Source organism: Thunnus albacares, chromosome 1 (assembly GCF_914725855.1).
Source record: "Thunnus albacares chromosome 1, fThuAlb1.1, whole genome shotgun sequence".
In the NCBI taxonomy this organism is placed as follows: domain Eukaryota; kingdom Metazoa; phylum Chordata; class Actinopteri; order Scombriformes; family Scombridae; genus Thunnus; species Thunnus albacares.
In genome coordinates, this window is record NC_058106.1 from 31037726 (window position 1) to 31060323 (window position 22598).

At 41.2% G+C, this 22598-nt stretch overlaps 1 protein-coding gene across 7 annotated transcripts in view; it reads left to right on the plus strand.

The window, feature by feature from the left end:
- myo9aa (myosin IXAa) overlaps positions 1–22598 on the plus strand; it is a 110664-nt gene that overhangs the window by 23792 nt on the left and 64274 nt on the right. For all 7 annotated transcript variants that reach the window (XM_044354782.1, XM_044354835.1, XM_044354799.1 and 4 more), the window contains exon 2: positions 643–1614. In XM_044354782.1, the coding sequence (XP_044210717.1) occupies positions 730–1614 (885 nt within the window). In that variant the 5' untranslated portion in view covers positions 643–729. The remainder of the gene's footprint in view (positions 1–642; positions 1615–22598) is intronic.

A 22598-nucleotide genomic window follows, 5' to 3' on the forward strand; every position in this document is an offset into this window, starting at 1 on the left:
CAAATTAATTGTAGTTTCACCAGTGTGTGTTCGGTGTAGCGAATAAATCACAGAGCAGCAGCAGCAGAGTTTTGGACACAAGCTCAGTCATTAAACTCTTCTCTCTGTCTCTTTCTTGTCTCTGTGTCCTGCACTCACCCCATGATGTCTCTCCACTGTGTATTAAAGAGGGAACTTGTGAATGGCGTGATTGTGTATTCAGTAAAGAGGATGGCAGCTGCTGGTCTTGGCGTTTGGGGGAGCTTATGTGTGTGCTCTAGAGTGTGTATGTGTGTTAATGGTAATCCTGTAGATCCTGATGACTTATCCTTTATCCTTTATGAGTATGCATGTTGAGCTCCAGCAAAATAATTTGGTCCTTTAGTAGATTACATAATAGCCCATGAGATCTTTGTGTCATAATCTGACAAATTTCGTAATCTGGCAGATTGCGGAGAGCTGTGTTGAAATCTCTAGTCTTAGATTAATTGAATGGTGGGCAGACGTTTGGTTTCTTTCCTGTTTCAGTTCATAGATATGCAGCGTAAATCCTGCTTTGATTTTTGGTTTATTGTGCAGCTTAAAGAAAGTGTTATTTTTAATATTATACAGGTGAACAGTCTGCAGGGTATTGATCCTTCTTTTTGTCCTCTTCTTTTACAGTTGTAATGTCTTGAATCGGTCGCCCCACCAGCCCAGTGAAGGACGTGCCAGTGCCGGGCCGCTGCTAATGGGAACTCCTGCTCCGCCATGAGTGCTCGTGATGGCGTTGGTGGCGTCGGTGGCATGGGCACCCTCGGTCGGCGGCAGCGCTTTGAGAACTCAGAGTTCACTGTCCGCATCTACCCAGGCGCCCTGGCTGAGGGCACCATCTACTGCCCGATCAGCGCTCGCAAGACCACCACAGCCGCTGAGGCCATCGAACGCGTCATCGACCGCCTGCAGCTGGACCGCACCAAGTGTTACGTTCTGGCTGAGGTGAAGGAGTTCGGCGGAGAAGAATGGATCCTGAACCCCAGCGACTGCCCCGTGCAGAGGATGATGCTCTGGCCCCGTGTGGCACTGGAGCACCGCCCCCTGTCCGGCGGCGAGGATTACCGCTTCCTCCTGCGACTGAAGAACCTGGATGGTTCCATTCACTATGGCGGCAGCCTCCAGATGTGGCTACAGGTCACAGAGGAGCGCAGGCGCATGGTGGAGCGCGGACTGCTTCCGCAGCCTGAATCTCAGGGCGACCACGCAGATCTGTGCCACCTACCAGAGCTCAATGAGCGCTCGCTGCTGGACAACCTGCGCTCACGCTTCCGCCACGAAAAGATCTACACCTATGTCGGAAGCATCCTCATCGTCATTAACCCCTTCAAGTTCCTGCCCATATACAATCCCAAGTATGTGAAGATGTATGATAATCATACACTGGGAGACTTGGAGCCACATATTTACGCAGTGGCGGATGTTGCTTACCACGCCATGCTGCAGAGACAAAGTAATCAATGCATTGTTATATCCGGGGAGAGTGGCTCTGGGAAAACGCAAAGCACAAACTTTCTCATTCATCATCTGACCGCTCTCAGCCAGAAAGGTTTCGCCAGTGGAGTGGAGCAGATAATCTTGGGGGCAGGGCCTGTACTAGAGGTAAGCAAAAAATGCTAACGTTGTAGGTTTCAGGTAAACTACACACACTGAATTTCAGAGCTTTAATGAATGAGCTCTGCTGATAATAGAGCTGTACACCGGAGACTTGACTTAGATTTAACTGGTGTGACACCTGACTTGACTTGAGACTTGACTTGAAACATTTGCACTTCGCTTATGAAGAGGTTTGACTTGGATTTCACCAGAAAACATGCTTTAAATCAGTTGAAACATTAGTTGCTGCACCTCTAATAATAACCTTGTGCCCCAGACCTCATCAGTCCAGATCCTGTCTGTTGAGGCATCAGTTTTAGCTCCGAGTTGGCTGACATGGAAAGATTCCCCCAGTCTTGACATGAGACTTGTCTCAAATTACTTGGATTTACCTCCTTGCTAATAATGCTGCCTGATTCACATTGTTTTTTTAGTTAATTTGGCGATATGAGAAGGGATCTATAACATCTGTATATATTCAGTTTAGGCTGGTGTGTTCAAAGTGGATTTTTTTCATAGTTTCAACACTTTGCTCTGTTTAAATGGATTCCAGCTACCATATTCAACTAGACTTGCTGTGAATGTGAGGTTCTGTGTGGCTTGTAAAATTAGTTACACAACACTGCTTATCCACAACCGTCTCTATGGTTGGCCCTGAGTTGTGTCTGCCCCATACAGAGGTTTATTGCAGTTTGGGTACAGCTGCGTGGGGATTATGTAGTGCACAGAGGAGCTCTCTCTCTCTCTCTCTCTCTCTCTCTCTCTCTCTCTCTCTCTCTCTCTCTCTCTCTCTGCAGGCAACCAGTGGCCTGTCAGCGGTTACAGTTGTAGATTCTTGTTTTTGTGATTACAACCATTTTTTTTTTTCTGCACAGTGGAAAGACTCTTTCAAGGTAGACGTTGTAGAGGCCCAGCCACAGGTTGCGAAGGAAACGGGGTTGTTTTCATATCTCTCAAGACATTCCACTCATATTCTTTTTCTTCTTCAGGGACTTGTCACTTAATGAACACCAGTCAGAGTCTTTGACAAGTTCACAACCGCACATTGTTTTCTCATTTGTCTTCCACATCAACAGGATTCTTGAAGGTTGTGTAACACCCTTCAACTGTACGGACAATACTGCCAGTCAGGAAGGCAAATACTGGCTGCATATTGGCAAGAGAGTTGTTGTATTTTATAAGGGGTTGTATCACTTGCTGTCACGTCACCTAACCACCAGCTGTTTACACTTGCCTCAGTTACAAAGAACCTGGCAACGCTCAGAGATATGCATACATATTCTCAGGTATTTCTTCATCTAGGTGAAGTCAGAGGGGCATTCCTCTGACAGTTAGGGATAAAAACCACATAACCAGATACATTTTCATTATTTACCAGCAAAAAAAGTCTGAAAAGTCTTTGAGTTTACGGCCACTCTACCGGAGCTGATTTTAGATTATTGAAATCTAAACACTGACTCATTTATTTCATTTCCTCTCTAAGCAATGAAATCGAATTGCTGCCAGTGTTTTTAGTATCGGCGTCAAGTTTAAAATAGCAGTTTTGCAAGCCAAGTTCAAAGGTAACTAGCAAGACAACAATCTTAGCAACAAGTAGTTCCACTCTTGTGTTTTATTGCCTTCGGTTTAGCAAACAGTTCTCAGGAATGCCATTCATCGGTGTGTCTCCGGGGTTAATGTGTAAGCATATTGGGTTAATCCTCGACACAGCAACACGACGGAGTAGTTTTGAGTGCAGAGGAGCAGCCTTTAATTGTTTGCACAGTAAGATTGCGTATCTGCCCATTGGTGATTGATGCCAAGACTGGAACGTTGGTGCTACTGCAGAGACAAGAGGAAGGGAGGAACGGCAGCCAACATTAACTCACAGCAATACTTCATCTTCATTTCCCTGTAGCTCTTCATTTATTAAAGTAGACAAGCAGAACAGGAGGAAAGATATTTGCTGTAGAAGTTTTTTTTATATGTAGAATATGCTAATGGTTATTCATGTCCTGCCAGCATTGTACTTTTAGGAATATTTCATCCCAACATTTCGTCATTGACTTGACATTCAGTGCCTCAGTGACTCAGGAAGGAGTATTGACCTTTACTAGAGTTAATGTTCTGTCACCTTTAATGTAAAGAGTATTGAATTTAAACTTGACCCCTGACATGAGCCATTGGTTTCAAGAGTTAAGCCTTAGCTGGCTTAATGAAATGACAGAAGCTACCAGCAAAAGATCATCTGACGGGATGCTACAACGTTAATAACTTTTTCCTTCAGTGCGATGTGCATCGTTGAATACTTATGTGGATGTTGCTTGGGTTGAAGCTTGACAGGCTTCTTTGCCGAATCTCATTTGATTGCATTGGGTGGTGTCTTATTTCATGTATCAGGTATTTCTATTAGATCGTATTTTAAAGGTCTAGGAAGCTGGTTTAGGACATTAAAATCATCAAGATGGGAGATACAGTATGGCATCATGTGAGTGGGCCCCATAACTAATTGGCCTAAAGAGAATTTAGGGATTCTAATGAGTTTTGAGTATTATAAAATAACCATAGAAAGTAAAGTGTGAAAAGCCAAATAAAGGCTTATTCTAATAAATTTCTGGAGAAAACTTCCAGATTAGCTAATATATCACACAGATAGGTCAGTTTGTGAAATTGCATTTAGGATATGACATGATGAGGAAAAAAATAAAATTGTATGAATAATATGTGAAACTTGTACAATGTTTAAAAACTCTAAACTCAAGGTTTATTTATTCAGCTTTTCCCAAAGCTTTCGCCCTTCTTCAGTAGGCGTATGAAACTTGAATAATATGTGACTCACTTTCCACCAGTGTTTACGCCTGGATACTATCCAGCACAAATGCTGTATTTCACTGTTGGTCCCTGAGCCTTTCTGCTTTAACATTCAGGGTTTAGCGCCTCGCTCAGTGGCATCTCAGTGGTTAAAGACCCCTTTAAATGTGCGATTTTTGGGCTGTCTGAGACGAAAGTTGACAATTAACTTTGGCGACCAAAGTCAGCCTGGAACAAAATTCTGACAGTTTCAGAAATTCAAGCCCAAATTCACACAATGTGACTGCTGCTACGACCCATTTCTACAATTACACCAATCAGAATATGACATGAAATGACGTACAGTTTTTCAATAGAGTTTAGGGGTAAAACACACTTGTTCTCCTTAATATGTCCATGGAGACAGATGAAACGAAAAAGAAGTTCGTGTGACTTTGTTGCATTTTAAAAACATATGAGCAGCACAGATGGATGACGCAAACTAATGAAGTGTCTCTATTCATGTCCTGCCAGCATTGTCTTTAAGGAGTATTTCATCCCAACATTTTGTCATTGACTTGACGTTCAGAACCTCAGTGACAGGAAGGAGTATTGACCTCTACTGGAGTTAATCTTCTCTCAACTTAATGTGAGAGAAGATTAACTCCAGTAATATACTTTTTTTTTCTATTTGCATCATCGCACTACAATTCACCACACATCCAACCACACAGTCTGACAGCCTCAAATTGATATTTTGCAGTCTGACACTAAGATTGTGACTAAGATTTTCCTCCCACTTCCAGGTGGATGTCTAGGCCAGTTCATCATCCAGAATCATCTGATATCAAACACTAAGAAAGTGTTGAGCCGTTCCCCTCAAGTGAAAAATACTATAGCAAACTAGCCTGAGGTTTTCTACTGACTGTCGTGCGCAGGGAAAACTTGCCCCCGAGGCCTAAAGCATGAGGAGAGACAGTTGTTTTTTTTTAACCTCTTGATAGAGGATATCACTTACAAGAGGTTTTGGTCTTTTTGGAAACCAGCCAACAGCTGCATGTACGTGTTAAGATCCTGACAAGCCCTGTCGCTCAAGTGCTTCAATTAATAAAACTCAGCTTGAAGGAGATGAAAACATAGACCGTAAGAGCCTGTTATGTGGGGTTAGCAAAACACACTTAGATCTGCATTTTGACTACAGACTTCCCTTTTGGTCGAGGGTTTCATGGGGATTCTTTTTCCACAGAATTGATCTTCTATAAATAGACTGATTGTAATCAGCCTGACCTTCAACACTTTTGGACTTCAGTTGACCCCTGCAGGATGAAGATGACTGCAAGCATACGTGAAATACAACAAATACTTCCCCAGATGTTGGTTTAGTGCTTATCTGCTTGTCTTTCATTCCTGACGTTGTTTACCTGCTTGTGCCAGATATGACTGAAATTGACATTAAGCCTTAAATTCCTGTGACTACATACGTATCCACTGGAATTTACCTTCTGAAATTGTTTGTGTGGTCTTTATCTTCTCTTGTTCCATGCCACTGTTACATGATATGTAGGAAGTTTTGACTTATTCTCACGAATGCTTTTACTCAAGAACTTTCCTCCTTTTACACTTTAGATCTCTGCTTTCCCCTGATACTGACGGTTACGTGACTATGTTTTAAAACAACTTGCTATTAAAGGATGCATACTGATGCAGAAGACTGGCGGAACATTATGCTGCTCTTGTTTTTAATCTTTTGCACTTTTCACTTTATAGCAATAGATGACAGACAGCTATAAAGGAAAGCTGTTTGTGCAACCTTACTATTAAAGCCCATTTGCTGTTTTCTTCTTTGCTTGATCTCCATTTATCTAACAGTGTTTATCAGTAATGACAGGTTAGTGCAGAAAACTGTGTATCTTGTCTTTGTGAGATGACTACTGAGTTCGCCCAGCACTATATAATAGTTACCTTTCCTTTCTTTTTAGCTCTTTGTGACCAAAAAGAACCCTTCAGATTAAATATCAATAGATTTAAAATCTATCAATACCCTTACTCAATACTGTTTAGTACTCTTTCGGTCTCTGCAGTGTTTTCAGATGGATTCTTTATGTAGCTAGTCATCATCCAGGGTTTAACGAGGGCTCAGGCTTTGAATCCAGATGTCAGCCTGTTGAGTCTTTCGGCTTTCAGGTGGCAACATGACATTTAAAAATGATTAAAAGCTCACTTGAAGGCATGCAAGTAGGTATGAAAGTGCAAGGTGTACAGAAAATACTGAAAGATACATTGTGAGGAGCAACTTTATTTAATATGAAGGTGTTTATGGAATAAAATAAATGAGAATTTTTGAATTCTGGTTATTTTATGATACCAATAATGGGATATGATGCTATTTTAAGGAGGGAATCGGTTCTGGTTCGACATTATTGTTAACACTAATGAAAACAATGATCGCTCAGAGGAAGCTCTGTCATTTGTTTTTACTTGTGAGTGAAGTGACAGCTTAATATGAGCTTAGCTGTCTTCAGTTCTCCCCCGCGGGTCAAGAGGGAGAGTATGGGGTTACTTCATGCTGCTCGCTCTGACAGTGCATCATCAGAATCAGCTTTCCAAGACCAGGGAGATGTCATAGGGCATTAGATCAGGAGCAAAGCTAATGGTGTGTGTGTGTGTGTGTGTGTGTTGGCAGAGGAAATTTGCTGCAAGACACGGCTGTCATGTCATCAAAGGACACACTGACACCCACCTTCATGTGAACACAAATATGAATGTACAAGGACAAAGACATACACACACTCAGACATGCGTACTCGCACACATCTGCCATTTTTTCATCGTGAGGTTCATACAGATGTGCTGTACATTTGCTTTTAGGAATGTTAAGCCCTCCTGACACATGCGCTAATCAGTATTTAGGATTACCGATTGGATGAGGATCGTGTAATGTAAAACAAGTAACTCATAGTGCTGATATCACAGGGAATTGATACCGAACTCCGCAGCTGTATGGTTGAGTAATCTCAGCAGTTCTCGGAAAGCCCCACAGGCAGCTGTTTCTAGCTAGAATGCTCTGATAAACCTGCTTTATGCTACCTGCCCGGCGCTAAATGGCAAACAGACAAAGTTGGTGACTACCTGGTGCAGAAAGATGATTATCTAGATGCTGGTTCGGTTGTTGCTCTTCAAAATCCCCGTTAAGGACACACTGTCTGTTCATGACTTGCAGCTACAGCAGCGTGTCTACTTTGTCTCCGTTCTGTGCAGTGTAACACCGGTAGCCTGGCAGCTAATGTCAATCAAACAAGCCTTTGACACACCCCTGCAGCCTGCTGAGACAAAAAGGAGCATTTCTGCTATTTCCCCAAAGACCTTTTTTTTTCTTCACGCTAATAAAACAAAACTATTAATACATTTAAACTGCAAAGTGAGATGAATAAATGAAGCCAGTGATATGTTGTGGCTGTTTGTTTTGATCCTTTTTATGCCCTGTGGTGGTCATGCGGCTTTAAAGCGAGAGTCGTCTCCTTGTGAATACGACATCAGAATCAGCAACAACAGAGTTAGACCATGAGAATACAGGTCAGACATCACAGGGCTCTTGTAAAGCAACTCAGTTGAAAACAATCAGTAATACAATTTGGGAAAAAGATTGAACAGTTGCGATTATGCTGTGAACTTCTTTCTTTATGTGCAACTTATCTGAAGAAACATTCAAGGTAACTTAGTTGTTGAGTTAGATTTTTTTCCCCCTACAAGTATTCATAATTTGTGCATGTGAGAGACCTGCAGACCTCGATGAGCTAGTGAGCGCCGGAGCTCCTGTTGTGCTCCTGTGTGTTCCAGGCCAACAGAAACACTCCCAGTAGGAGTCAAACCAGGTCAGCAGTTTCACCTCTCAGCATCTCCTTCACTGCCACCTCAGTACACATGCGCACACAGAGAAACACACGCACTGAGTAGGATTTCCGTAAAGATTCTCAGTCATCCGGGTCATGGTTATCCAAGGAGAGTTGAATCAAGGGCAACTGGATTTGGTCGTAGATACTCGAATATGAGTCTGTTGTCGGCATCTCAGGTTAAACCGTAGGTGGTTTCTGTAGACTGCAATTTTCCTGGCTGTCTTTTCATACTCCCACACCATTCTGAGGTTGTTCATCTCAAAATGCTTAGTAAGATGTCTGTGAAGATTCTCAGTAATCCAGGTCATGGTTATCCAAAGAGGGTTGAATCGAGGGCAACTGGATTTAGTCGTAGATACTTCAGTAGTATTCATTTCAATAGTATTCTATTCAAGTATCTACAACCACGTCCAGTTGCCCTTGATTCAACCCTCCTTGGATACTGAGTGGGATTAATGTGTATTACAGGATCTCCCCCAACTGGGCGGGGTCAAGTGAGATTTACTGTGCCCTGAAAGTGTTGTTTTCATCAGGCCGGGGTACAGAAAAAAAGAAGAGATGAGAGAGCCAGGGGAATGATTGAGCACCGTTCATGTGCAGTGTCCCTTAGCTGAGTGTAAAATTACACTGCTGTGTGTTTTTATGGAGGTGAAACTAGAGTAAAAGCTGCAGCACTGGCTGATGCTTACACACTGGACTCTGCATATAGGCTGCATTCTCCAGCTACGTAACAGGCAGGGTGGAGGTCTCAAATACCTTAGTGGGTTCACTGTACTGTGCAAGAGCAGCTGAAGTAAGGACATGAATGTTTTGGAGTAAAAACACCAAATTAAACAAGCATTTTATTCATAATTGTTTGTGTAGCAACTTGAGATCAGCAGCATTGTTGAAGAACAGAGTTTCAGTAGTTTTTGAGCAGCTACGCCCCTCACTGTGGTATGATGATTACATAATCACACGATTCTGCACGATATATCGTTTCAGCATTGACATTGTGATGTGTGTGTGTGTGTGTGTGTGTGTGTGTGTGTGTGTGTGTGTGTGCAATGGTCACATTGCAGGATGCACAATGTCAAGTAAGGCAAATTAACTCAAACACGTCATGCTACAACTTTTTTCATTGCTTGATACAAAAGGAAAATCGCAAGGTTCTCATTTTCCATGACTAATCTACAAGAAAAGTCAGCTGACATTACATGTTTTAGTCTGATTTAAAGGTTCTTTGATACACAGAGTTTGATCAGTTCCCAATGTGCTCTGGTGAAGGGGTGCACTTCATCACTTCATTAAACAACCAAAGCAGACCCCACTAGTTGTCTACCACAACCTGAAAATGAGCGCTGTCTGTTTTGGTTGTTTGATAAACTGATTAAGTGCACCCTTTCACCAGAGCACATAGTGAACTGATCGCTGTGGATGCAGAATCTGCATATCACCTGCCTGTAAACATGCACGCAACGCGGTTACCGTCAGAGGCAGGCGTTCAGTTATGTAAGGCGGCTTTTGAGTGCGTGTATTCCTGTTATCAGCGGCTTCTCATCTCAGTGCTGGTTAAAAGTTAAAAAGTTACTGTCACGAGGCTGGTCCGTGCCTTTAATATAAGAAACACTTAACACACACACACAAAGCTTGCAGTATCTAGATCTATCTGTACTTACATCTTGCCGGCATATAGATAAATCTGTTTGTTGCTTGAGAGTTTTACTCTCCTCAGCCACGCCGGAGGGCCTGTTTATATCACATCATATAAATATTTTCAGCACAACTACACTGAAATTTGATAGTGGAAAGTTTTTCCAACACCTTGAAATATCCAAAACATCCTTCAAGACAAATCTTTTGTTCTGCTGAGATCACGCTTTGCCCGTGCTTTATGATATATTTGATATATATTTGATTATATTTGATGATAAAACAACAGATTGATAGATTACCTGCACCGCTTGATGTTCTATGCTCCTCTCCTCACCCAGATGATCATATTTTTCCTGTGCTCTCTCATAATTGTCAGTAGTCACACTCAAAAAAAAAAAAGTTCCTCAGGAAATGATTGAATCATGCAGCCCTTTATTCACCTTCCATTGTGGAAGTAGCCAGTGGAACAAACATTACTGGACATTGGCTTTTGTAAGTTGAAGGGTTTTATAGTGTCATCATTGTTGTGAGAGCCATAGTAACCGTTGTCAGCACTGTGGTTATTTTGTCACAGAAGAGACATTACACAATCAAAATAAATACATGGGTTTTTTTTGTTTTTGAAATTGATTTCATATAATTGCATATCATCTTCATAATCTAGCACCACCGATAGCCACAAAATCAATTTTTGCTATCAAACAGATGATGGCAACTGTGAAACATTCAGTATGTTGGTTCCAAAAGATTTGGTTACTTGGGTCCTGACATTCATGTAGCTGTTACTTTGACATGTACCACCTACCTAAACATTGCTGCAGACCAAGTACACCACATGTCGGAGGCCAAGGTGTTGCCTCGGCCTTCCAAATTCCCCAGATCTCAATCTGATCAAGCATCTGTGGGATGTGCTGGAAAAACAAGTCCGATCCATGGATGCCCCACCTCGCAACTTACAGGACTTAAAGGATCTACTGCTAACGTCTCGGTGCCAGATACTAGAAGACATCATCAGAGGTCTTTCGGAGTCCATGCATCAATGGGTCAGAGCTGTTTTGGTGGCACGAGGGGACTTACACAATATTAGGCAGGTGGTTTTAATGTTATGGCTGATGGGTGTATGTATCTTCAATAAAAGAATCAGTGGAAGGGCATTGCAGAGACAAATGAGATTTGAATGTTTTGAGCATTAGTGAAATGTTGACTGAAAAATCACAGTTCAGCTTCTTTCAATCAGTCCTATTTAGCACAGATAACCCACAATCAACAGCTGCAGACTCTCTGACATGATTGTTACAACTGATGGCATTTTGCTCAGCCATGAGATAAAGAATGCCAACAGTTCCAGCTGCTACTTTTCACTATTTGTTTATCTTGCTGCCCCGGTGCCAAGCTCTTATTTTTCTCTGAAACCGTATACATGAAGACTGGTACCACTGGCTGGGAAAGGGGAGTACATACTGTTCCGGCTTTGTCAACCCATCTGTACAAAAAAAAAAAAAAAAAAAAACCCTACCAAGCAGAGGGTAGTGTTGATACAGCTTCTCACTCAGGCTGTAACAGCTTGAGGGTCGAAGGTCACAGAGAGATTTGTTGGAACCACATCAGCCTGAAAGGGTTTAGTGTAGTTTGTTGTGTAGCAAGTCAAATGAAGCAAAAGTCAGGATAATCAGGAATTCAATTAAACTTTCCTCATGTCGTGAATTTCTGTGTATTTCACTCTGCAGGTAAAACAGTGATAGAAGTCATATTCACTCGCGCACAACATTTTCTGACTTTTCCAAAATTTTGTTGAGGTTAAAGAGAGGCTAACTAAACATGTCCAAGTCTCGACAACCCCAGCACATCTGCGCAGATAGATTTTATCAGCAGATTTTTAATGACAGCTGAAATGAAGCTTTACACAACATCTGTAGCTGCCTCCGCTCCGCTGCCGTGTCTTGTGTGTCTCGTTACACTTTTTCAGTCAACTAGTCAGCAACAGCCCGACAATGTGCCTGTTTGTGTCCCCTCACAGGCTCTTTATTTATGCTGGGGCATGCCAGAGTTTGCAGGTGCCCTGTCAGCAACACACACACACACACACACAGACACACACACACACACACCAGTCAGCACTTGCTGTCAGACTCGACCAGCTGCCCTACTGCCCTGACTACACCTGCAGCAGTGGGTCAAACAGAAAGGAGCTGGACATAGAAGGCTTCATTCTTTGTGATGTTAAAGTCACTGCTGCCAAATCCATCCGCAGCATACTCGCTCTTTTTAAGTAAATTACTTCTTGAGCACGTCTTTGTCGGCAATTACGGCTTATGCTTTGTACTCGAATGCCTCACTGGTGTAATTTTTGGTCATGTTTTATGCTGCAGGACAGAAATTCCTGGAAAGAACAAACACAAAAGTTAAATTCAAATCTCTGTTTTCTGTCTCTCGTTTCTTTGAGATGACAAACACACACATGCTGATATACACACGCGCTCTCTGTCCTCCCTTCGGTTGTTTTGACTTTGTCCATCTGCAGCTGGCTAGATGTTGCTTTCCCCCACATCATCCCTCCTTAGAAACTCTCCTCTGATTTTGTTAAGTAGCGGATGTTCAGGAATTGTTTTAAAAGCACCAATGTGGATGCTCAGTTATGTCCCCTTCCTCCCTTTCGCTGTTCTCCTGTGGGAATGACAACAACACAGAGAGAGGGAGAGAGAGAGAGAGCTCAGAAAAGTCCAAAAAGACTTCTTTTGATGCCTTTTTACACTATTTTAAATCTATTTCTCCTAAAACCCGAAATGTAATTAATAAAACAGACTCTGAGACACCAACAGTTAACATCTGAAACCACCTCCTTCCCTCCTTTTTGTTCCCCCTGCAGATTTTCCATCCTCATGATTTCGAGTATCAATTAAGTCTGTTACATAAACGCAGAAAGCACCCCCTCCACCCCTCTACCCCTCCACCCCTCCACCCCTCCACTCCTCCACCCCTCCACTCCTCCACTCCAGTTACATAAATCCTTGCAGGTGACCTGTCTGCTGTGAGGGTCTCATGTGGTGTGTGTGTGTGTGTGTGTGTGTGTGTGGTTTGCGGTCATCCTATACTTCCCATACGTCCAGATGTGGTGTAATAAACCTAGTGTGAAACGCTTGCACATCTGGAAGAGAGGAGTAGAAAACATGAGGGATGTCACCCCTGGAGCAAGTCGCTCATGGAAAGATCATCCCATCAGGCCACGTGCTGCACTGCACATTTTCTGGTACATTTGTCTCGGATTTGTCGGTGTCGAAGTTGAAGACGGTTAGTTTTTAACTTGTCTCTGGATGGCAGGTGACCACCTCCAGAAATGTACTTGAGCATTTTAACGTAGATAAGATGCGGTCCTGATACATTATCACAGTAGGAAATGAAAAGCAATCATCAAGTGCCGTTATCATCTTCCTTATTCTCTGTCTCTCTCTATTCCTCTCTTCCTCTGTTGGCCGATAACTACAGTCGCGGTTAGTCTTCACTGGCCCATCTCAGCGAGAAGATAAGTGTCACTGCCATAAATAAATGGTTGTGCTCTGTGAAAGTTGCCTGCGGTAATGTGGATGACTCATTTACAATGCAGAACAATGGTTTTGTAGAAGCGTTGCGGTGTGTTTAGTAAGTGTGGCGATATGGTTCCCTTCCATCATAAAGCTTTTAACAGCCGCCGACTTCCAGACATCACTGCTTCTGCTCAGTAAACATTGAACTTAAATCATTAAAGGACCATAACTGATTATGCTCTATATACATCAGCATATTGTACACTCAGTTTACATTCATTTATTTTTCACAACACTTTTTGGGAAAATTCTCTTTGTGTGATGCCTCTAATACACAACAACACTTCATCAGGCTTCTGTTTTTCAAGGTTATTTCCTTGTTGGTTTTGCATTTATTGGACAATTGACTGTTAAAATCAATAGCACAGGACACAGAGATAGGACGAAGGTCAACATAATATCACCTGGCTGATACAAGGCTTTAACCTGGCGATAATCTCTTCAACCACCAGAACTACCCTGGTTACTATGTTCTTGTTATCTCATCAACTGGTACTGGTACTGACTGGTACTGTATACACTGTTATGATGTAGGATGTCTTTGTTAAACATGGTTGAAGTTCCAAAACTTGAGGTGTGTAAAAATGCTCCCTGAAAGTCAAAAGGCCTTCAACCTGCTCTGAACACTTTGTTTGCAGTGTCACATGTACTCCCCATTGAACTGATGTCAGATTGTTCGCACATATGCCCACAAACGGCCGTCCGTTCCTCAGCTTTTGTTGCTAAGGTTGTTCCACGGGTTGTTTGTATTGTCCACTGGCATATTTTGGATCGGATTTTAGTCCCCGAACATGTACGGATGTACAGTATATGTCTGAGAAGTTTATATTTCAAGTAAAGAACAGGAAAAAGAAGTGAAATCTGACTACTACTGTTTGTTTACGTAGCCTCCAGAAGCTGGCCAGAGTAGGTTCATTGAGAGGGGGTCCTTAAAGAGACAGCAGCTAAAACAGCCTGTTTCTAAACTAAAAGGGGCTGCAGAAAGGGTCAGTGTAAGTTAAATAAGGAGTTTTTAAAAAAGCAATGAGTAGAGCCCCAGAATATAAATACAGATGTTATGTTCTCTTTAAAAATGTTGAAGCTATGGAGTAATGTTCAGATGAGCAGACCCTTGTTTTGTTTTTATCTTGTGCTCTACTAGTAAACACACAAGGATGCACGCATACATGCACAAGCACATGTGTGATGTGACAAAGATCCTGACCGCAGAAAGTGATAATGCAAATGTGTAGGGCTTGCAAGCTGTATAACATCCCTCAATGCCTCATTACACTGATAGAAAGTGGTGGTAATGCACTAAGAAATGTAGCAGTGCACCAGCAATAAATAGGGAAGAATAAAGTGTGTAGCCAACTAAAGCATGCATGTTTCAAAATATTTAAAGTTGGAAATGCATTGAACACATTATATCTCAAGATCACACACTGTCTAAACATAATTATGTTTGTTTACAAGAAGACTCCACAGAGTTCCTTTTTAAGAATACAACTCTGATGAGGGCATTAGCTTGTTTAGCACTACATTGAAGTGTGCTGAGGTCAAACCACGGGGCAGCCCAGCTTTTTGGATTAGGTAATAAACCACTTAATTCCAGCCAATCTTTAACATAGCATCTCCATATCCGTCTTATTTGTGTGGTTGGAAGACCGGTTGAAAGTTACGTGTTTGACTTTTCCAGTTTAACATATCTCTGTGTGTGTAATGTAAGACAGACTACCTGAAGGGGACGGATATTCTTGGATTGGCACGGGATTGGACAGAGTCCCAGTGTTTATGTGTCTCAGATCTAACTAATTGGATTGACCTCCTTTCTGCCTCGACCATGTGGCATAGCTTTAGCGTAGTGATTGTGCTAAGTCACTCCCCTCACCTGGCTGCATTGTCTCTCCTCGGCTAACGTAGCTCAGCTCAAACTCACTGTTACCTCGTCTCGCCAGCTAATGCTTGACATGTGGCCTACATATGGGTGTGTTGGTGATAAGACCACCTGTTCCGACTTTGCTTCGACATGGCTAGCTGTGTGGACAGAGCTTTACTAATATGACCTGGGTGTTGGCTAATGACAGGGAGGTCACAGAACACATGCTGGAGCGTACTGGAGATTTATCTGTCAGCTGAAGTTAGAAGCTTATATATCTCACTGAATGAGCAGTATATGTCATAACAAGAGAGACGTTTGTATGCTGTTTATTGCCAACATGATTTGCTATTACAGACATAACAGTCAGTATGATTAATGGCAATGTGGATCTACTTCTTTAAAGGTGTTAATTGGGTAAATGATTGGCGATACTACTGTAGGGGAACGGTAATAATGAAATGTGTTAATGCTTTTTTTGTACAACTTATAATGCAAAATCTAAAGGTATTCAGTTTACTATTATGTATGAAACAGAAAAGCTTCAAATACTCAAATTTGCAACGAGCAAATTGACTAATACGATTATTCGATTATGAAAAAATGTTGCAGATTAATTGACTAAAGAGTGCAGCTCTAAACAGGAGTGAAGCAATAGAAAAAAAAGTACTGTATTGGCCTGAACATAACACAACCCTCATTATAAGACAACCCCAACCTTTTCCAGCAGCTATATTTGTCACTCACGTATTCACACCGCTCCTGTCAGGCTCTTGGAAGCAATTCAAATTATTTTCTCCAGCAGTTAGCATTTTTCAGGCTGTTTGGTCTTTTTGAGCTCCTCATCATCTGTGACAGCAGTAATTCTTAACTGCTTGATAGACGATTCAAACCCTCGTTTCTTCAGTAGAGATGTCGGAAGACTCTTTCGACTTATTTTCACTCATCATGGATTTCACCTGCCTTCTGAAACTTTTGCAAGTTAACCTGAGCTATTATTATTATAAGGGTGACTGACCTCAAATATAATATGTCTCCCATTTTTAAAAATGTAATTTCCAGAATACTATATCGTCTTATATTTGGACCAATACAAATGTCCCAGAGACAAATTACAAACCATTGCCATCCAATCATAGCCATGTACTGTATCTCTAAATTTGGTCATTCTCTTATATTTTTTCAAATAAATTGAAAGATTAGGAAGCTCCCTTCATGGGTTAAAAATAAGTCCATTCTCAAGCTAATAAAACCCATTATAAACTAATTGGATTACCTCAACAATGTGTCATCACAAAGCTTAAAACAAAGCTGTTTTATATGAAGAACTTTCATTTTGGAGATATGACAAAACATTCCTGGTGAGGCAAATGCCTTCTTGAGCCTCACGGGTTGTTTTTTTTTTCTCCTCTGGTGTTCCTAAATGAACAGATAAATGAATTAATGATCTCTGTTACCAAGTACATGAGCAGCTTAAACTCAAACAGTGCTGACAGTGTCGGGTACACAGCTGGGATTTATTAATAGAAAGTTTCTAGTCGTGGTGATACTCGACATCACGCCAGGCTGATATAGATGTTCGGTCTCAAGTCAGGCTCTCAGAGTTAAGGCTGATATTTAGAAACTTATTGAGACAAGTCAGATGGTAGCTGTCAACCTCTAAGAAACCATTTTTAAAGCCAGTAGATATATTGTTTATATGTAATAAGATAACATAGAAGATAAGAAGGTATGCTATAAGACCTGATTCTTTCATTGTTCAAGTCTGCTCATAAGTTTTTTATCTTTGTTGTTACCTTCCAGCTGTGAAAAATACACTCCAGATCCCTTTTTTACACGAACAGCATGATCATATATTTCTGATATATTGCTTTTAAATATCACAAACCTGTTTTTAAGTATCACTTTTGTTTCTAATTCCACTTAAAACCTCAGCTGAACCCGTTCTACTATCCCAACATGCAACCGATCCTGCTCATTTTTCACTTTGCGCTGTAATCATCCACTCATCTTGTGTGCAGTTGGCTCGCTGTGTTAATTTGAGAAACTGGGAAAGCTGAGGCCCAGACGGGCAGTGACTGATCTGTAATAACAATTAGCAATAGCTTTGCACTGTTAGTGTAAGGAGCCTGTTGAGCTTATAAATACTTGAAGAGTTTATTTCTGCGGATGAGTAATCCTCTCTGTCCTGTAGCGTGATGCCTGTAACCAATTTTCTGACGAAGCTCATGTGAAGAGCTTTGAATTTTGAATATCTATCTCTGTCTTAACAGACTTATTGTTTCAGCTCTACATTAGGATCATTCACTCGTTTCAGGAATGTCTTTTAAACTATAATTTCCTAACTCGAACGTGCAAATTTATAACTATTTTACAGATGCTGTATATCAGTTATAGCTGCTCACAGTACATCTCTAGTTCCTTTCTGACTTTTCCTGTGTCTCCCACAGTAAACTGGGACGTGACTCCATGTTTTCCAGGACATTGCGCCCCCACCCCTCACTCCCCCTCACTATTACATTCCATTTCACTGTATGGCGGCCAGATTTGGGAAGCTTCTTTCTGCGCCTCCCGCATTTCCTCTCTTTCTGCTGATGTCTGGACTGTTTTTACTTCTCCTGCTTTACAGTGAGCACCTTTTTTTTTTTAGTTTTTTTCTGTGTTGAGAGAAGCTTTACTCATTTTTTTTCTGTTTGCATGGAGTTGGTACAGCTAAAGCAGCAATCTTGCACATAAGAAATTATTAAATATATCTTCTATTTCTAAATTTCCACATAGACAATCCTCTTTTTGCACCGTACTGAGCTGCTATAACGACACTCACATGCACACAGTCAGAATGCAAAGAGTTGGATTAAGCTTTCTCTACTAGCCTAGAAATCTGTCACTACTTCATAAATCCACCCTATGATCCCTCAAGGCACACCTCCACACTCGCCAAGAGACAACGCCACACACAGAACAGAGAACTATGCGCGTACAGCACAAAGCGTAGGAGTTTTTATATGGAGATGCCTCCGCTTTGTAACCCACAATCGTCGCGATTTATCTCGTTCAGCCCATCCTCCGCTGCAGTCAAGTGTTGACGCTAGATTGTATATCAGATCAGTTGTGCATTTAACTTCCTTTGTTTGGTCACACACATAATTGGTTGACATGTGGAACAAAGCTGTGCATAACTGTCTCCGTGCAGAGATAATAAAGCTTAGAAAAGATGATTAGTTTAAAGAACTGGATCATGTGTTTTCCTGTCACAGAATTGGTTGCCATCGAAATTAACATGCGCTAACATTAGCATACGATCATCCTCTTTTTTTACATGCAGTAAAAAACTTGACAGTAAGAGGAGGGAGCGAATATATCCGAAACTGCAGCAGGTTATCCAGGCTACTTCCTGGCACTGAGAAATTGCATATTGACACAAGCTCCTAGAGTGAGTGGGATTAGTGTTTGCTCTAAAAGATAGGCCTGTTTTCCTAATAGCTGAGCACATTTACTTAGCGCTTGTCAAACACATCCTATACAGGGAGGCAAACTGACTCAGGTCACTCAACCCTCCGTCATCATCAAAGCACAGAGCTGACAGGAATGCCACCAAATCTGCTGCAGCACTGACAATATTCTTTTTTTCTTGTTTAAACAAAATAGACTACTGTAATTCAGTGCTACTTAAAAGCGACAGCACTTCTGTGAAACTCTGTTAATTCAACCACATTTCAGGGGGAAATATTTCATTTTTTTATCCCACCACATTTATTTGATTGCTGCAGGTTTTACATACAAAACTCTGGAGCACGAGGTAATAATAAGAACTTTTAATAAGGTGCAGCAACTAATATTTGAGATTCTGAGAGTCGGAACGACGGAAGTGAAACAAAAAAGAAGTTTGTGTGACTTTGCTGCATTTTCAAAACAAATGAGTAGCGCAGATGGATGACATGTCTCCGCTTTGATATACTTTTTCTATTTACATCGTAGCACTACAATTCACCCTACATTCAGTGCAGTCTGACACAGATTACGATAAAGATTTTATTGCAGGCATCTCGCAATAAACTTATACGATTGTCATTGTCGCACAGTCTAAAAGCGCCTTATGCCAAAACATCAGTTGCTGCACTTTGATAAAAGATATTATTATCTCGTGCTCCAGATCTCATCTTTCCAGATACCGCCTCAGTTGTTTTGTTTGTTGAGGCGCCAGTTTGAGCCTTAGTTGGTGTGTATAGACTGGTGAAACAGTTACTACACGGAAATACTTTGCAGTAATGGATTACTAATACATGATATCAATAACTAAGTACATTTTACTTGCAATACTTGTGTAGTTTTTCTTAAATAGAGTTTAAAGTGCAGGAGTTTTACCTTTATTTAGCTTTTATTATATTATTTTACCCGTTAGAGTGAAGACTTGAACAGTTTTTACACCACACATGTCTTTATCTGTGCACATGTGTGCATGCATATAAATGCAATGTAATTAAATCTTATATTCAGTTGTGGTTGTTGCTGTTAGGGAGGTGTTGATTCAGGTCTGGTCATTTTGGAGGCTGGTGTTGAACTGCTAGGTGTATAAACTTTATTCTTGGTGTACGCTGGGTTTATGTGGCGGTGAGAAAGAGCAGCCACAACCTCAATGGTTTTGGACAGGAGATGAAATGCCTGAAACAGCGTGGTATACTCAGTGTTTTCTGAAGGCGGATCCCACACCCACCTCTTACTACACCACACTGTACATTAAGATATAAATCCTATCTCCTAAGTTTGCATTTCATCTAGAAATCAAACACGATAAAAAGTGCCGGCGTGTGACTGACTCACTCTGATGTAATTCATCCCCTGAAGACCATAGCCGTACTTTAACCTGACATTATCCCCACCCAGCCATTAAAATAAACATTTTGAGTGAAGAGGGCACAATGCGGGCATGTAAAGGGATTTTTGCTGTGGAAGCGATTACATCATCAGTGTGGTCGCTTGTAAATTTTTATCGCTAGCCGGTAAAACCTCTTTAATACCAGACAGTCAGTGTTATTCAAAACTGACAATGAAATTCTCTCTTCCTCCTCCCCTCTCTTCTTTTATACTCTCAGCTGTGTGGAATAATCATCACTACTATTATATTTTATGTGAAAACACGCCCTTATCCGTTTTTATTGTTGTGTCCTGTAGAGCTGAAACTGTTTGCTGCAGAGCTGAGATGATTTATCGATGAATTGATTAGCGGACTGGTGCCAGCTTCCCAAATGTGAATATCCGGTGGTTTTCTATGATAGTAAACTGTGCATATGTTAACTTGCCCCCTGGTAAACTGTGATGGAATTTTTTTTTACTATTTAAGACCAAATCATAAATTGATTAATTGCAAAAATAATTGTCTGATTAATCGATAATGAGGGTTAGGGTGTCCTGTCCTCCTGTCACTTTACAGACTGTTGAAGTATTTTTCCACAGATTTGATCTGGTGAAGCTGAAGGTCAGTTTCAGGACAAAACCAAACTCATTACTACTCACATTCACTATTTTGCATCGTCTTCAAAAGAGCTGTGTGTGTTATGAATGAAAGACAGATGTTTCCCCTCAGATGTTTGTTCAGCTGCCTTCATGACCATTTGGCTGATAGTATTAGGTGAACTTTATTCATGATGCAGCAGATAGTACGAATAAAACACCCATTTTTGTCTTACTGATATTAGCAATTAAACATTCTGGTCGCCAGTTAAAGTGAACAGATTGTTCAGTCTTCACATCAGCATTAGGCCTACATTTAGAAGTATTGATGAAAAGGCCTTTTGGTGAGGCCACACCCTTGTCTGCAGTGCTGCATTATGCTGGCAGAGATTCAAGCTGAGAGCTCGGACTCTGTGTGTGTGTGTGTGTGTGTGTGTGTGTGTGACAGAGAGAGAGAGAGAGAGAGAGAGAGACACTGAGTGTGTGTGTGTGTATTGGTTTGTATGCTGTGAAGCGTGTGCATGCGGATCAATACGAGTGTTGCTTGCCTGGTGGTTTGCCAGCTAGGTTAGCCTCTCTGGTTTATTGTCTGTACTGTGTTGCATTCATGTCAGCTTGAAAGGTTGAGAAAGTCTCTGCAGAGCAAACTGTATTTAACTAGTGACAGCTGACCGGTGAAGATGGTGAAACACGTTTGTCAGTGAATGTTTTTGTTTTTATATGTTTGGATCAAGTTCAGTGGTGGGTGTGTTGTGATTCATGTGTTATCTTTTTGTCTAGCAAAGACTTAGGCTACTAAAATGTACCCTAATTATATTATTATTAGTGCTGCAACTAATGATTATTTTCATTATTGATCAATCTTTGTCTAAAAAACTTCAGAACAGTGAAAAATGTCTGTTATAATACCTCAGAGCGCAAGGTGACGTCTTCAAATGTCTTGTCCAAAAACTCAAAGATATTCAGTTTACTGTCATGTATGACACATAAAAGTTTCAAATCCTCACATTTGAGAAGCTGCAACCCGCAAAAGTTGTTAAGATAGTGTTGCTGATTTATTTTCTGTCAACTAATAGATTCTTCGCCGAGTTGTCGCCGCTCTAAATATTTCGTGCTGCTAGTAAATTCTTAGGAGTTTCTGTCACTTTATTCGTAATGATGAATATTTCATTTTTTTTTGGAACAACATTGTTCATATAAAAAGAGCCAATTTTGCAAGTGCACTTTCATTGCCCAATCTGTATCTCATCTCCCTGGAGACTGGTTATGTGGCTGGTTGTGGTGGGTGCAGTGGTCAGTCTGATATTTGACTCAACAATCAGGTCTTGTTCCTCTATATGTCGGTGGAGTGACTCACAGCACTGAGCTGAGCCTGTGGGCTGAGTGGAAGGAATGACAGCATTCATGACTATCAAACATCAGCTTTCCTCTGTTTTGGTAAAAAAAAACCCAAATTGCAGAAAGGCGGATTAATAGAGATGAACAGTGAAAGCATTTTGTATGTAGTTAGTCACTTGTGTGGGAAACTGAACCACCAGTCTGCATGTTGTTAGCTGGACATGTAGTTTTCTGTTATATGGGCTAACTGGACAGGTAGTATACTGTTATAGGGGCGGACATACTGCAGTTATCTCTGAATATGACATGAGGATGAAGCTTCCTCCCAACTGGTTTGATCTACCAACCCCAAAGGAATTTGTCTTCATTCAGATATGAATACGTTGATATATAAAGAAATTGTGGAGATTAGGTTTATGGTTTTTTGTAATTTTGGGCATCAGTTAGTAGTGTTGTTTGTTTATA